Source organism: Rhododendron vialii, chromosome 12a (genome assembly GCF_030253575.1).
Source record: "Rhododendron vialii isolate Sample 1 chromosome 12a, ASM3025357v1".
NCBI classification, from domain to species: domain Eukaryota; kingdom Viridiplantae; phylum Streptophyta; class Magnoliopsida; order Ericales; family Ericaceae; genus Rhododendron; species Rhododendron vialii.
Window position 1 is genome coordinate 10,857,988 of NC_080568.1, and position 16,521 is coordinate 10,874,508.

Here is a 16,521-nt window from a genome sequence, read left to right on the forward strand (position 1 = left end):
TCTGAACACATCGCCAACATTCGTACATAAATAAATGGCAAGTCATCATGAGAAAGAAGCTTTTATTGCTAGATTCATTGCATTGTCTGGAATTATGCACACATTCATATTTTGTAAGGGGTTTGTACATATTTTGTGTGCAAACAGAACAGTAGTCTTATGGTTGTACGTTAATGTTCGGTTCAAATGTACGCTAAGCATTGTTGGGTGTTGGCTATATATAGTACTTATTTTACTCAATTTGAAAAAAAATACATCAAGAGTTTCATAGGGGCACAGTTTCAGCCCTTTTAATATCACTGTATTTGAGCTTTGTCATGCCAATGCTTGTTAGCTCTCTCCTTTCACTGTTGTAGTTGTCTTTATATGTATTTTGAAAAGCTATTTGTTTATTTGTACACTGGAAGTAACTTTGTGTTGGTGGATGTAAAGGTTGATCTATGGCATTTATTTTGTAGCAATAGTTTAAAAAATTAATTAGGCAACTTTAAACTATGCATATGAAATGCGCTAATTGGACTGGCGTAGCATGTTCTTTTATTCCCGTTCTTCTTCATGGTTGTTTTCATTTTGTTTCCATCAATACTTTATAGGTTCGTTGGAAGGGCTATGGGCCTAGTGACGACACATGTGAGCCAATTGATGGTTAACGTATCTACGGTTACCATTTTGTTGCTTTCTTACTATTTTAGCTTGCCATCATTTCTTATATCTGTGAACTATGCGTTTCCATTTATTATTTTTAATTTTCTTATCAGTAATTGCAAGTACAAAATAAAAGATTTCGTGACGAGTGGGTTTAAATAGAAGGTTTTGCCTCTTCTAGTAAGTATTTGTTATCCAAATGCTTTACTTTTGTTTTTTTTTTTTTATAGCTAGTATTTATCATCTTTATATATGACTCAAATCACTCAATTATGCTTGGCAATCTCTGCAATCAAGGGAGATTTATTATGAAAAAGGAACGAAAACAACACTTAATTGTTGACTTTTTTTTGTTACTCTTTGGTTGCACACTTTTGGCAACCATCTCGATTTATTTGAAAACAAATTTAGAAAAAGGAAACAAAACGAGCAAAAACAAGATTTAACATCTGGGCTTATTTTCATTCTAAGTGTTCTCCTTTATGCTTTTGGTTGAATTTTGCTCTTATTTTTCGAATTATTATGAAGGGACAGAGGTGGTCTTTGTATTGACCTTGTGGGGCTATACCAGGCCCAAATAAACCGTTCATTTCTTTGAATTTCTGGACCCAGCCCAAACTTGACTGGACCGGACTGAACAGAGCCCAAATTGGACTAGACCGAGAGAGAGAGAGAGAGAGAGAGAGAGAGAGAGAGAGAGAGTGGTGGTTTTGCTAGCGAGTGATGATCTGGTCGAACACGGATTTCTCTTCTCATTCACGAGATCAATTCGCATCATACCGTAATCTCAGAGGTTCGTGTGGATGTTAAAGCTTTTTCATTATCTGTCCAATGTGAAATTTACGTGCCTGCTCTTAAAGTATGTACTGTTAAACCTCTGTTTGCAGCCAAAATATAAAAGAAAGTAAATTCAATTTAGGGATTGCATTGAAATTTTGCCAAAAAACATACTTTCATTTTAATGCTTAGAATTTTATTGGTCTTTCTAGTAAGTTGTTAAATTTAACATTTGCTCGCAGTATTTTACGTAGATTGAAAGTTTTCGCCGTAGAGTTTTGTGATGGCCATGGCTTTTACCGAATTACTAAATATTTCCGTGAATTTTGAAGTTTTTTTTTTTTGATCACCGGGACCTAATTAGTGCTATGATTTCAATACCTTTGTCTGTTACTGAATATTTCCTTGACATGCAGTTTGTCGAATTGTCTCTTTAGGTCTAATTGGAATGGTTGATTAACATTCGGACTATACTAATAGGTGAACTTTTTACTATACGCAGAATCGCGGTTAAACATGTCCATGAACTTGCAAATAGGCATGTGATTTTCTGGCGTTATTTGGAATGGTACAAATTCGTTCGCTGTATTTGTAATGACCTCGCTCCCCATCGAAAGGTTGCACAGGAAATCTTGTGTGTATGAGGGCCATGATCATTGCCTGATGGTAATGACATTGGTCAGGATCAGTATTTTGCACAGGAGATCTTGAGTATGTAAATAGGGTCAATTATCTTAATTGTCAATCTCTGGAGTCTGCACACGTGGATGTGCCCCAATGGTTGTGACTTACGCTATTACCGTTGTCCTCATGCATAACCATGTGGACTCGGAGACCATCTGTGTGCAAGGTCCTGAAATATTGCTCTAGGTTTGAGTGACTCTGGCCACTAGAGAAAGGCCTCTATTTGCAGGTTTGACTCTAGTGCTCAACCCCTTCATGATGGCCTGAGCGAACAAATGGGAGAGTTAGTGGCTACTACATCTCAAATCTGAGGGTTTCATGGGGGATATTGGATGTTGTAGGAGCAGTGGCCAATTGCCCTTTAGAGTGAGCCTTAGTGGGTTTTTTCGTCTTGCAAAGTGCCATGCCTTTATTATTTGCACAAAATGGTATCATCTCGAAATTCATAGGCACCTGTATAAAAAGGAATAAATGTTAGGGTACGGGTATAGGCACCTGTATACAAAGGAATAAATGTTAGGGTACGGGTATGAACCTATCGAAAAAAGTTTGAAAAGTACGAATATGGCCTACCCAAAAAAGTTTGCCAGGCATATGCCCGGAAAAATGGCCTGGTTAGTGAAGGTCCCAACCAAAAAATTGTTGTTTCAACTTTCACACCAATCCTAAGGTATAAACTTTAGTTTGGTATCAGATGAATCTAATACCCAAAGTTGAATTCTAAAAGCTTGCATAAATGATAGTCAAATCCTGTTTGGTTTCCTCGCTGCTGTCCAGCTCTATATAAGGTTACCCTCCAATGTGATTTCCTTCTTTTTTCAGTTTCCTGTTTTTCTGCATAGTTGCTCCCGTGAGTTGCTTCACCTGGTATGTGTTCCTGTAGATTGTTAAGTTTTGGCTTGTTTTAATAAATGTCTATTTAAACGGGGTGGGGGGGTTTGTGTGTGTGTGGTAGGGATCCCAATAATAAGTTCAGAAATGATATATTCAGGCTGGTAATCTTGGCCATAAATAAGTTTTCATAATTTGTCTCATTATTAGGTCTACTTTCTTTAAGATCAAAGGTTAATCGTGTGGATTTTGTTTGGGTACCTTAATATTTTTATTTCCTCTTTGTGCTTGGCAATAGATATTTTTAGAACTTTTTGTGCTAGATAGGATATCTGTTAACAATATAGGCTCCTATAACGATTTCAAAGACAGGTAAAAAAAGAAATAAAGAAACGGAAGAAGATAATTGAAAAATCCATTAAGTGTATCAAAGATTTGTTAGATGCTTCATCCACGTATTCTTGATTGATTCTTACTGACCAGGTACATTATTTCCACACCTGAGACTGATGAAATGCTGTAGTCTGATCTTTGATGAGCAGGTAAACAAAAGTTCTTGTTTGTCAGTTCATATTAGCTATTTATCAACTGTTTGTTGGTTTCTACTTGGGTTCAATTACTCAGAAATGGGATCACAAAGTTCATCCATCAAGAAAACGAAGGCCTAAGAAAAGTAATAGCTTCTTTTTGATAGATTCATGAATATTTTACGTGTGCAATTGTGGCATCTGGTTAGTTTTCAAGTGGCTCACTTCACTGTGAACTAGTAATCCAAGTTTCATTGTCCAGTGCGCTCTGTACATCCACTTTAAATGTTAGATTACTTTATAACAGGCAAAAGAAACTGCTAAAGGAATGCCATCAGTTCAGAGTAGCATTGCCCATCTGATTTAGTGCTGCCAACCTTTACCTTTGTTGTTTGACATAGGGGTTCTAAAGAGTTTGAAGCTTGACCAAAAACGAAGTACTCAGTCTTGAAATAGATGGAGTGCTCATGTTTGAGCGTATCTTCTTCCTTTTTTGTAGTTGCCAGACTAAGGGGATTCACAATCTACTGCGCAGATTCGTGGATTCGGTAAGAATTTGATTCAATTCAAGAAAACTTGGTCATATATGAATACATTTTAAGAAGTCTATCTTGAATAGTAATTCACAGCCACCTGTCCAGGACTTTGTAAATTTTTAAATACAGCCGACCCCAAGTGATTGAGACATGCTGCTCGGTTTGGTATGGTTTGAATAACATGTGAAGAAAAGTTTAACTATAGAGAACATTTCACATGATACAGCCGGTTGCCAGATGAGTGGTGATGCCCTTCGCTCGCGTTGAATACATAAGAGTAACTAACTTGAAAGCCAATGCTTTACAACCTTAAGCCTCCTACTGATGCAGGATTGCGCAAAGGCCGCAATTTTCATGTGCATTGAAGCCTTTTAATATTATATAGGTAGAGTCTCTCTCTCTCTCTCTCAAAGTTCTTAACCTAGCCGCCGCGAAACATTTCCTCTCCCCCCTCCCTTCTTGGGCGGCGGGAGGGGGGCGACCTAGCCATTCTAGTCTTCCTTTTCTCTTCTTCTCCCTTCTTCCCCTACCCTCGGCCATCTATTTTTGCCGGATCCCCTTTGTGCCGTTTCCACTTCCACTCTGATCTTGGTCTTTGCTTTCTTGCCGGCTCCTCCCATTGATCTCTTTTGTTGGGTTGGGTCGGTTCTTGGGCCCAACGGCAAAGTGAAGAGCGGTGGCTGGTGGTGGTTCCTTTTTCAGGCGATGGGTGCTCACTGTGGGCACACGCTCCTGAAAATCGTGTGCGCCCTTTTTGGAAAGCGCGGCGAAACGCTACAATTCGGAGTCGCTACTTGGGTTTTGCAGTATGCACCCAAGGAACCAAACTTGAAACGTTTGCTACGTTTTGATTGAAAAAGACTTTGTAGACTGGACCATCGTCACCTTCGATATTTGAGGTTCGGGAGCCAGGTTACGAGAGGGGAAGGGTTTTATGGCACCCCTCTCGCCCAATCCGGAGATCGATCTCTACTCAGGTATTTTTGTAAAACATGTGCATTTTTCTCTCACTAATAATTTTTTAGCCAATTAGGGCGGGGAACAGCTAAAGGGGATTAAAACTGTAACAAGTTTGTAGTATGACAAAATGGTATGTATGATTTATTGAAACAAATAGAATAGAAAGAGAACAAGCACCTGTGGGAGTTTTAAACAATCTAGAATGCACTGATCCGAAGTGACATACACAGAAGATAGCATGCAGTGGCTGCACTGGACAAGCCACTGCATGCAAATCATTCCTGCGTACACCACACAAGGACTGGCGTGCGCCGGTAGGCCTAAACCCACAATTCCTATTCTTAACCCTTTGGGCTTTGGAAAGGATCAGTACATACCCAGGACAAACAACGTAGTTTATAGAGCATAATATATACAGTTACAGACAGATGAAATGAATTTAAAGCCATAAAACAAATAGAACACCCCATAAACAGTGTGGGGAAATAAACAAAGGCCAAGGCCTAGTTGCCATGCAAGGGCCAGCCACTGGGTTAGATTTTACCACCGTACGCCAGTACGAGGATACCGTACGCCACTTAGATCCTTTTGTCCAGTGCTTGGCTTTGCATCTTTTGGGTACTAGAACATGACCAGAAAGATCTCAGAGGCATTCCAAAGCAAATAGGAATAAGCATTGAATACTACGACTACACAGTTCTAGATACAGAAGGCTGTAAACTGGTTTTTAGCATGCAATAAGGTGATGAAATAGAAAGAAAAGTAGAAAATAGCTAAGCACTGATCCCCACGCCAGTACTTGCACATACAGCCATGACTGGCGTACGAGTTCATATCACTGGCGTGCGCCGGTGTTAGCTATACACATTCTTTGAAACCTTGCCAGCTTTCGGGCCAGAGCTGGTATTGATTACCAGCCTTGATCCTACCAGCCCCCCTTAGGGGTCAGAACAAAAAGCTTTGCAAAGGTGGGATACCTTTGTTTTATGTGAGTTTGATGATGGGTTTGAGCCTTGAACTTGAGGTTTGATGATTGGATGATGGGTGTTTGGTTATGAAGGGTGTATGGAAAAGCCTCTTGCTTACTCTTTCAATGGATGGAAGAAGAGAGAGCAATAAACTATAGAAGAGAGGGAAAAAAGGAGACTTTTTTTTTTTGCTCTTAATGAGTGTAACCCCTTGCATATAAATGTAAGGGAGGTATATATAGGCCAATGAGTAAAGAAGAGGGGGTGCTAACCGGGCTGGTTTAGGGCTGATTGGGTTAGTGAAGGAGTCTCCATGCATTTAATGTATGGGACTTGCTTGATGGAGGGTGTAGGAGAGAGGGGGGAACATTCCTACATGTTTGCAATCATTAGAGGATTGTACAGCGTACTGGGGTGGCCCAAAAGTCTTGTGCATGTGGTTGAATAAAGGTGATTTGACTGATTTTGACCGGCATACGCCCGTCTCTACCTGCGTGCGCCAGTAACAACCTAGTCAACAGTTGATGATTGACACATGGCAGTTTTACCAGCGCACGCCAGTTGTGTAGTAGCGTATGCAAGTAGGGTTTTCTTGAGACCATTTGGTTCTGACTTGAAGGGTTTGAAAAGGAGTTCGAAAGGGCTTGAATGAGGTTTGGAATGCTCAAAGCTCAAACACACTAACATTCTCGAGGAGTTCTTGACCTTGTTCATCATCGGGGAATCAAAGACCATTAGTAAACTAATCTGGACAGTCCAGAATATGGTGTCTACACTCGCCGGTCTTTTTCTTGAGGTTTTCCGATCGTGTTTAATGGCTAGGGTTCTCACTTGCAGCTGTTGGTTGGTGTGGTCCATTCTCCGGTCAAGATCCAGCAATTTGTGCTCAGGTTGTTTGGTGGTTGTCGGTGGTTTGGCACACAACTGCTTGTTTGTTGACTGGTTGTGGGCTGCCATTTCACAGGCAGGGAGGCCGGATTCGGCTTAGCAGGGGTTTAGAGTTAAGGGTTCTTTGTTTTTTCTTTTTTTTTTCTTTTAAGGTGGTGGCTACTGGATGGTGTTGGTGGTAGGAGGCAGAGGCGGTGGTGGCGATTCTGGGGCAACAATAGAGGCGGGTTCCCCGGGTCTCGGAAGCGGCTATAGGGCGGTCTGTTTTTGGGGAAGCGTCTTTGCCATTATGGGGCAGCAATAGGGCCTGGTTCCCTGGGTTCCGGTGGTGGCTTGGGTGCTTCTCCCATTGAGGCGGTTGCTTTGGATGACGAGTGCTGATTTTTTGATTCGAGCATCTAGGCCTTTTTTAAGTCTTGATGTACTATTGATCTGAGTTTCTTAGACTCATATAGGGTGGTTTGGCGGGCTTTGTCCCAATTGGATGCCCTCGATTGGTTTCTTGCCAATTGTAGGTTTGGATCTCGGATTCGGTAGAAGACTGTTCTTTGAACATGACGTCGTTTCCTTGCTCCTATTAGTCTTGTAACAAATTGAAGATTAATGAAACTTTGTTTGTTGTTCAAAAAAAAAAAAAGAAGAAGCCCTTTAATATTACGTATACTTGAACCTTTTATTTTTCAGCAATTTCGACTGGACTGCTCACTCTGGGTCTTTTGCTCAAAATGTGAATGTGTACAAGCTCCACAAATGGTTCCTCTTTGTATGTACGCTCAAAATGTGAATGTGTACAAGCTCCACAAACAGAAATGCTATGTACACTACATCACTCACTACAACATCCACTACACGCCCCAAAACAACGTCATTTTGGGGCGTCCTTCAAAAAAAAAAAAGCCCCTAAAAAAATAATTTAAAAGCTCCTGCTTTTCCCGAAACCAGTCGCCCTACGACTACGAGAGAGAAGAGAAGAAGAAGAAGAAGACGACACTACAACAAAGATGGCTTTTTATAGCATTATCTCACAATGTTCTTTTAAGAATGCTATGAAAGAAAACCAATTACAGTGTTCAGTGTTTGAGGAGCGGCAGAAAAACTGGCGCCTAGATTACTATAGTGTTCATAGTAAATAATAGCATTCCAAAAAATTACTTTACTTGAAGCCCTAAATCGCACACCCCCTCCTGAAAAATTTAATTCTTTCATCTGAAATCAGAGGCGCAAAAGGGTTGAGAGCTTCTCTCTAAACCTAGAGAGAGAATGCACTCCCCTAGAAAAATTGTTCCCGTTTCTACCACGTATAGAGGGAATCCTTGCTCTAGGTAATCCTTGCTCTATATTGTTTAAACTGCATTTGGCAGTCATCTACAAATTCCTATTCCGCTTCACCCGTTCGTTTTCACGATTAGTGCACCCCTGGCGTCAGCCAACCTCCTATGGTGTTCCTACCACCGGCAAACTCACCGCTCAATTGATTGATCGATTGATCAATCCCCAGAGAAATTACCCACAACCTCCAACGATTGATCGATTAATCGGGGGTCTCAACCGGTCTTCTCGTCCGGCGACTGCGGCCATTAAATCCACCGCTCTGTCCAGATTTGGTGGAATAGGTTCACTTGTTCTTCAATCGGGTGCTACCAGACATTCATGCGGTGGGTTCTTCCATCTCCGGCGTTGGGCAACCTACTATGGTGTTCCTACCGCCGGTAAACACACAATCTCCACCGATTAATCGACTGAGCGGTGAGTCTCAACTGGTCTCATCTTGCCTGGCGATGACTACGGCGAAGATGGTAGTGAGTCGTGAGGGGTTTGTTCACGGCCACCAGCTGATTCACGCCTACATGAGCCCGTAGGGTGCGGTGTGGCTGTTAAGGTTGGGCGCTGCAGAGGTAGCCGGTGGTTTGGATCTGCAGGAGGTGGTGCCTGATCAGGGAGGGTCTAGCCGAACCACCATTGAAGGACTCCTGGATTCCATTCACTACACAGTCTCGGAATTCCGGGACTGCGGCTGAAGGTAATGGATCATGGATCTTGTTTTCAATGATTCTGAAAGTTTTGTGCTTATTAGTTTTGAACAATAACTGGTTGTGGTTTGGCAAACTCGTGAGCTAGTTAGGTTATCTGTTTTATTGTCAATTTGTTGCTGAACTGTTGGGCCAGTGTACTGTTAGTATTTGAGGTTTCAACCTAGGTGCTGCAAACAACAACATTAGATGTAGTGTTACTCGATACTTGGATTCATGCCCAGATTAGTTACTGGGCTGATTGCCCATTTTGGGGCTCAACTGTATGGTCTAGTTACTAGCCTCTCTACCCAATTCAGGGCTCAAATGTTGTGCTACGTGTTGCAGAGCTACATTAAATTCCATGATACTTTGATTCACTTGCCTGGTTCTTTAGCTTAGTGTGGTGCGACTGGGGCTGTTCTTGACTAGATTGGTGGACATGCTTTGATCGAAAAGGGTAGCCTCGCAGGCTATCACTGATTAGATTCATGGTGGTGCTCTAATTGAAAGGGGGATCCGAAAATCCAAGGAGGATGAGTTGCAACAACAGGTCTCTGATGAACCTGGGAAGCCGCATCCGAAAATCCACACCGTTTGTTCCACAAAGTGTACTCCTTACTTTGATTGGCAAGTTGTGGTACTCATTCACAGCTTCCATACGAGTGGCCAATTTGGGAATATCACGAGGCTTCTCAGTTGTACAGATGAGGACCTAAAGAATTATATGGGCCATGATCTGGCTCCCACCCACTATGTTCCATCCGTGAGTCGACATTCGTTAACAGGCGATTGATAATTCTATTGCTGCCCTATGTTTTTTTTTTTTTTTTTTGTTTCCTTTTTTGGTATTTCGTATTTTTTGTCCTTCTACTTATTGACTTCTTCGGAAAAACTAAGGTTGATGAACTCCCCTTGTCTGATTTAGCCCAACTGTACTCACTGACTTGCTGTTTGTTTGTAGCATTTGTAAGGACTTTCAAAAATATCATTAAAGCTCTAATTCAGTAGCTGCTTGGATCTCATCATGTTGGTCACAAAAGGGACCTATTAAACATTATCTGTTTGTAGTATTAAAAAATTTCGATGTATTAGATTCACTATTTACCCTACATGAAGAGTACAGATGAGGTGAATCCGTTGCAATTTTTTTTCTTGGAACTAAATTAATGTGTAGCTTGTTTAAAGTTTAAACAACTCTCTTGATATGCGGACGTGTTTAATTTCTTACCCTATACATGCACTTCCATCATGCTACCAAAGGTTGGCAAAGGTACATTTTTTACGATACAAAAAGTTGAATATGATGCTAATCGGTTTATATGTGCCACATCAGGTATCCTGCAATCAATAAACCTGCTGCAGTCTTGCCACTACAACAAATAGTGCTTTCAATAGCAAAAGAAAATAGCGTTCTTTGGATTACGCTGTGATAGGTGAGGCATCCAGTCCTACCTTTTGGAAAAAACGCTAAAAAAGTGGATGATTTTTTTCGAAACCCAATTTGATAGCGTTTTGAACCCTTTCTATAGCGTCCAAACGCGCTTCCATCCATATTTTTCCTTTTAAAATTTTAGAAGTTCTACTTTCCCAAAGTTTCTAGGTTTTCAGAATGGGTCTCGTCGAAAACATTCCTCTCCCTAAATCTGATGCTAGTCGCCTAAATCGTCTCAGAATCACATCGGGTGAGCACCCTTTCGGCACTAGATCCCGAGGCCATTCTTCTCCACCCTCGTCTTTGAAGTGGCGATTTGAATCTTCCCCGCTAGTCTCTCTCTCTCTCTCGCTCTCTCTCTCTCTCTCTCTCTCTCTCTATGTGTGTGTGTGTGGCCATTTATAGTGTAGATATATATATTGAATTTTATACAATATAAGTGTCAATTTTTTAATGGGCTATTTTTGCTACTGGTGGTTTGAGCAGAGCACAGAACATGTCCTATGGAATCTCCGGTGTTCAAATTGCTTGATGTGGAGAGGATGATTGGTGCTGGGTCTTTCTTTCCATTTGGAGTCTTACACGAGGAGTGCACATTACATTGTCGGTGGGCTTGTCTCTTCAAATCCACTACCTGTTCCACAAGTTTCAAGCCTTCTACAGAAATGGATGTAAAAGTCGTACTTGGATGAGGTTATCTTTAACATTTGTCAAGGTAGTGTCATAATTTGAAAGTATGGCTTGTGAATCATTGAAACTCATCTACCTGGTGCAATTCTCTCTCCTTTTATTTTTTGCCTATCTATTGTTTGACAATACGTTTGAATGAAATTTGTAACTGAAGTCACCATCCGAGCACCCATATATGATGGGAGTGAAAAAAATTTAGTTGTGAATGAATTTCTACCAACATAGCTTTACAATTACGGAGACATTTGAAGTGTACTAATTTCTACCCATATTTGAAGTGTACTAATTTTGCAACATTTTCTCCTTTAGATCCCAATTTTGAACTGATACAGTATTCAAACTAATGTACGGCCTTAGGTGCAGGTTCAGTTTTAGGGAGTTTGAGCGGAAACAAAGTTCCATGAAATCGCTCATTTAGTACTCCCAACACTAGCTAACTCATAAATCTAGCCATGGGTTTGAGAAACTCGCTCGTAGTGTCCATCTATCCACTCTCGATATGTTTTTTATATGTCTGTACTTGTGCTGATCCAACTGACAATGGTGGCCATATTGACAACATTGGAATTGGCCAATATGTAACCCATTTTACTTTCTTTGCTTTTATCTTGGTTGATGCCTTATCAATCTTTGGGGTTCGCGTAGGCAGATAAAGTGCAAGTGTTGGCCTATATAGCTCTCTCATAGCATTGGCCATCTTTTTATTATTGCTTTAAATAGGACAGTGCATGCTTGTGTTCTTGCCATCTTATCTCATAGTATTGGCCATTTTTAATGTCTTGCCTCCTATTGTTGTGGTGTATTGTTTTGGGGAGGGTGTGGGGGAGTTGTTTTTGTTGGGAACAAGTGCGTGGTGAGCAGAGTTGCGTTTTATATATTTTCTTTCTGTGTTAGATAATCAGAGATCATTGTGAAACAACTTTCTGTAGAATATTGTTACTTTGAATTGCTATATTAGTTTCTAAATTTTATATAAATGCAAACTTGAACATATTTGGTCGTTTAATAGCTATAATCATAAGCTTATAGATAGCGTTGAGAATATTAATAATAAACATACCCTCTCAATGTATATTGTATTCTTCAATGATCTGGTTAAAAATACTATGTAACTGGTAAGGAGTAGCTACTAAAGCAAGAATGAACCTCTGTATCCAAATTGGTGGAAATTGAAAGATTGTTTGTTCTTTGCATCCATAGAAACTTAATCCATCGTGTCTTTCTTTTGTTGGGTCAGTACTTATTGCTGTTAGGGTGGTCCATGAGTAGATGTTGCTGTAGATACAATTTAAACCTTGCAATTGAGCTTAGTACTACTTGTGTGATTTTTCCTAATAACTTTGCTCCCTTATTTTAGGGAGAACTAAAAGGGGAGAGCTGAGCATTTACCCACGATTGTTCATGCCATTGAGCTGAGCATCAACAATCTTGGTTTCTTGGAGGTAAGATGCTTCTCCAGTTGTCTTGGTTCTTCTTGTTTTGATGGCATCTCTTTCTTCCTTCCTCAGTTGCATTTCTTTCTTTCATTCATCATGCGATGTCCATCTGTTAAAGGTTGAAACACCAATGATGAACATGATTGCTGAGGGAGCAGCTGCCCGTCCTTTTGTGACCCACCACAATGACTTGAACATGAAGCTGTACATGCAGATTGCACCTGAACTATATCTTAAGGAGCTAGTTGTTGGTGGACTAGACCGTGTTTATGAGATAGGAAAACAATTTAGGAATGAAGGAATTGACTTGACACATAATCATGAGTTCACTACATGTGAGTTTTATATGGCTTTTGTTGACTATAATGACTTGATGGAGCTCACAGAGAAAATGTTGAGCGGTAAGTTACAAATTTTGTGATGTCAACATGCAGTGCTTTTCTTATGGCATTAGTTTTCAAGAAATTATGTTTTCCTTTTAGATTTCTTGCAGGGTTAGAGAGTGACACGATTGAGATTGATAATGTATGTGTTACTTTTAATGGGGATGATTAGTGATACTGGTGTCATTTATCTTTTGCAAGGGCACTATGCTCATTGTCTGCCACCATTGATCAATAATGTATGTGTTTGAATAGCTAAGTGGCTCGGCTGGTAGTTAAATGCGTGTGGTTGAAGTTCCAACTTTTTACATAGTTTTCTCACATGAATAGTTACGTTCCACAATTGCGCACGGATTGGTATATGTCGTTCGCCAATTTGTCATGGTATGGCTGCTTCTGAGATTGTTGTTGGTTCTTGCTGACAATTATCCATCATATTCTTCTTTTTCTAATTGCAAACATTATGTTGCTTTAAAGTTGTTTTTCTCGTTAATAATTTTTACTATATCTATTGGGTTATTTTGAATAGTTCTATATTTACAGGTATGTGTTCGCCGTTGGAAGCAAAAGGATATAAACTTGGCAAAAAAGTAAGCTTCAAATAAAGAACATCTCCAAGGGCGAAGAATTGGGGTACTTGAATGAGATGGCTTCTTAGTTTAGGATTACATTTTCTGAAAAGACAGATAACATTAGTGATTTTTTTTATGAGTGTAATTAGTCTGACTCTTATATGTTGTTTGTGCTGGAAAATTATTCTTCAAGCTATTGTAATGAATCTTCGGTTGAATTATTTATCTTACATTGAAATTGTATCGCGTTTGGAAGTACTTTGGTGTTGAATGGAATGCAGATTTTCTATATGAAAATGCTAGTATATTGGCATTTGTAATATTTAAAAAAAAAAAGAAGAAGCTAAAATTGGCTAAGATAATGTTCAAAAAACGCTATTGTTTACCTTTAATAGCATTCATTTCATGTTGTAAAAAGCAATAAGATAACAAGCAAAAAATGCTATCAAAGGTACAAAATACAACAGCGAGCAATGAATGCTATAGAAAGTTTTTAACAGCAGGTAATGAACGCTATAGAAAGTTAAGACTTTTAATTGCATGGGCTAATAAAGCGTTCTCCAGAATGCTATCTATTACCTACCATAGCGTTTTTTGCATGCTATTAAAAGCATTTTTTTTGTTGTAGTGCGAGGAGGAGGGGGACACCACAGCCAACCCAAACCACCGCCAAAGAAACTAATGAAGAAGACGCCTCCACCATCGCCAACCACCACCACCAACGTACACTGACAAGCTTCGAACCATAATCACTGGCATCGATTTCGAAAGCTCAAGAAGGTCTCGACCACCACCACTGCTTGCGACCATATTGTGTGTTAGAATAGGAATAGGAATACCCCAAGTGTAGGGCTAGGTCGGTTGAAAGCATAATAATAATACCCAAAAGTCTGGGGTCGAATCCACAGGGAGCGCATCCATAACTCGGTTCGGAGATTAGCTTACGAAGAGATTTTGGCGTTAGAACCGCCAACCAAACTTCGGCGTTGAGACGGCCAATTGAAGGATTTAGTTAACTGGCTACTTTACCTAACTACGGCTTTTTAACTGGAGATTAAACTAAAGATTAGGTTTAGGGATAATTAACACCCATAACGTAAGGATAAACTCAATTCTTCTTTTCTTAACAAAGGTGTTAAAAATGACTAGGATTCTTTTGGTTCATTTTGACAAACACAAAGAGGGACATAACTCCAAGCATCAAATGTGGCAAATAACTTAGCTCTTGCCTACATTTGATCAAAGAGATTAACACCTCTAAGTTTTGATACATAAAATTAGTCCTTAGCCATGTTTAAGCTAGAAAACAAGATTTTACAAGAGAGGAGCAAGCCACATCCTTGGTTACGGCATGTTAACCATCCCACAACCTAACCTTACTACACTACTCACTCATATTGAAAGGGGCAACGAAATGAGCAAGAGTAAACATAAAGAAAATACCAAACATTGTGTAAATTCGAAATAAACACAAGATCCTCGAAGAGGATGAGATTCCTTTCAACTTTAATGAAGGTGAAATGCTTTGGAAGTAAATGGATCGTACCTAAAAATCTTGTTCAAAGCATAAATGAAGAGAGAGATGGAAGCTCCATTAATGGAGGTAGAGAGAGAAAGTGCAAAAGATAAAAGATGCCCTACATTCGAACTATGGTTGGTATATATACCCCATTTACAAAAGATTTACAAAAATGCCCTTAAAATGCCCGCGCAGGAGTGAGGGATCGATCCCTGAGGCACTGGATTTGGCTGCTGGTTTGGGGGATCGATCCCTGGTCAGAGGGGGATCGATCTTGGTGCTCTCTGGACTGAACAACTATTTTGCTGCATGCTTTTGGTCCTCGGGCTGCTCCGGGTCTTCCTCCATTGCCTTGGACACTTTGTTTGGGACTCGGAATGACCTCTCGAGGTTCCGCAAGAACATCTAACACATCCGGACTCCTCTGGGGATTATTGGAAGCCGTGGAAACGCCCATAATTACACCAATTAGCTGTCAAACAACAAAAACACCATTGCGCGCAATATCAAACAAAAACAGACGAATATGCATGCAAGTGTGACAAAACAGAGGGAGATAAGCCTATCAATTTACACTATTCAAGGCTTATCAACCACCGCCTCCATATGCTGACGAAGGTATCTCTCTCACGATCTCGAACGCTGGTATCAATTGAACTAGGATTTCAATTCGTAAATATTGGGGATTTTTGCAAAAAAAAAAATACTGCAAAATACTAAAAGTGTCACGCCCCAAACCGGGTAGGTTAATGGTACTATCCCTAGTATGCGACGTGTCAAAACCTGATTGCCTCACAATTAAATTGGAACAATCGTTTGAATATAAGTTAAACCAAACCCTTATTATTAAGATAATAGATAAACTGTACAACATAGAACAAGAGTCACAAAAACATCAGAGTCCCACTCTGGCCACAACCTACACCAAAGGTGCAATGATCCTCGCTCCCAAAAGATCTCAAAAGACACCCCGACGACGGTGACAGCTGTATAGTGGACCACCCCTGCTCTCGAACACCTGAAAGAGTAACGCATTGAATGCATGAGCTAACCACGGGCTCAGTGAGTACAGTTGAATCATATAAATAAGAACTACAAAAAAAAAAAAAAAACAATTATGGATCAAGCATAAGTCAAATAACTCTTTTAGTAAAAATATTCTTCATAGTCCACCACAAGGTCCTTCAACTCATCCCATATAGCCAAGGGTCGTTTACCTCCGACCAAAGTTATCACGGTATCGTTACCTTGAGAGTCAACGCAAATAAGTATATTGGTGAAACCAGGGGCCATTCAATTTAATTCTCAATGGTAGGGACACACTCACATATTCCATATGCGAGCCAATAAAAATATATAAGCCCAATTAGGCAAACACTCATACATTAGCCCAGGAGCAGGGCACACTCCTACATTAGCCCAGGAGCAAGGCAGCAAGGCTATCATAGCATGAATCTCAAAACACATTTCTCAAATATTCTCGATCCATAATATTTCAACCAATCAAATCACAGTTTATAAAATAAAAAAAAGTACTTTTAATAATTCCAAGCAAATCATTTTAGTTCATATCAATATGATTCACTTGTACTCACCTTTAAAAACAACCGGATTAACCGGAACCTCAACCTAACTCCTAGGTAGAGCTGACGTGGGCACGA

At 40.1% G+C, this 16,521-nt stretch overlaps 1 protein-coding gene and 2 long non-coding RNA genes across 4 annotated transcripts; all 3 read left to right on the forward strand.

Annotated features, from left to right (window-relative positions):
- The first annotated feature begins 1,307 nt into the window (after positions 1-1,307).
- Positions 1,308-7,620, forward strand: LOC131311770 (uncharacterized). Its single transcript, XR_009195567.1, has 3 exons — positions 1,308-1,438; positions 3,866-4,012; positions 7,501-7,620. It is a non-coding gene; the product is annotated as an uncharacterized LOC131311770 (long non-coding RNA).
- A 2,751-nt stretch (positions 7,621-10,371) lies between these two features.
- On the forward strand, positions 10,372-11,244 carry LOC131311771 (uncharacterized). The gene is made up of 2 exons (XR_009195568.1): positions 10,372-10,593; positions 10,747-11,244. It is a non-coding gene; the product is annotated as an uncharacterized LOC131311771 (long non-coding RNA).
- Positions 11,245-12,261: 1,017 nt separating this feature from the next.
- LOC131311769 (lysine--tRNA ligase-like) lies at positions 12,262-13,587 on the forward strand. 2 transcript variants are annotated; one of them, XM_058339341.1, is made up of 3 exons: positions 12,262-12,392; positions 12,505-12,721; positions 13,313-13,587. In XM_058339341.1, the coding sequence occupies exons 2-3, from the start codon at positions 12,517-12,519 to the stop codon at positions 13,372-13,374; spliced, it is 267 nt and encodes an 88-aa protein (XP_058195324.1). In that variant the 5' UTR covers positions 12,262-12,392; positions 12,505-12,516; the 3' UTR covers positions 13,375-13,587. The 2 variants fall into 2 exon arrangements, 1 of the variants encoding a protein (XP_058195324.1); XR_009195566.1 differs by lacking the exon at positions 12,505-12,721 and having other exon boundaries at positions 12,298-12,392.
- Positions 13,588-16,521: the final 2,934 nt, after the last annotated feature.

Bases quoted from the DNA above. Each gene is read 5' to 3' on its own strand.
- LOC131311769 (XM_058339341.1), top strand. From the start codon at position 12,517: ATGATGAACATGATTGCTGAGGGAGCAGCTGCCCGTCCTTTTGTGACC. The intron at 12,722-13,312 runs GTGAGTTTTATA...CTATATTTACAG, and splicing joins TAATCATGAGTTCACTACAT to GTATGTGTTCGCCGTTGGAA.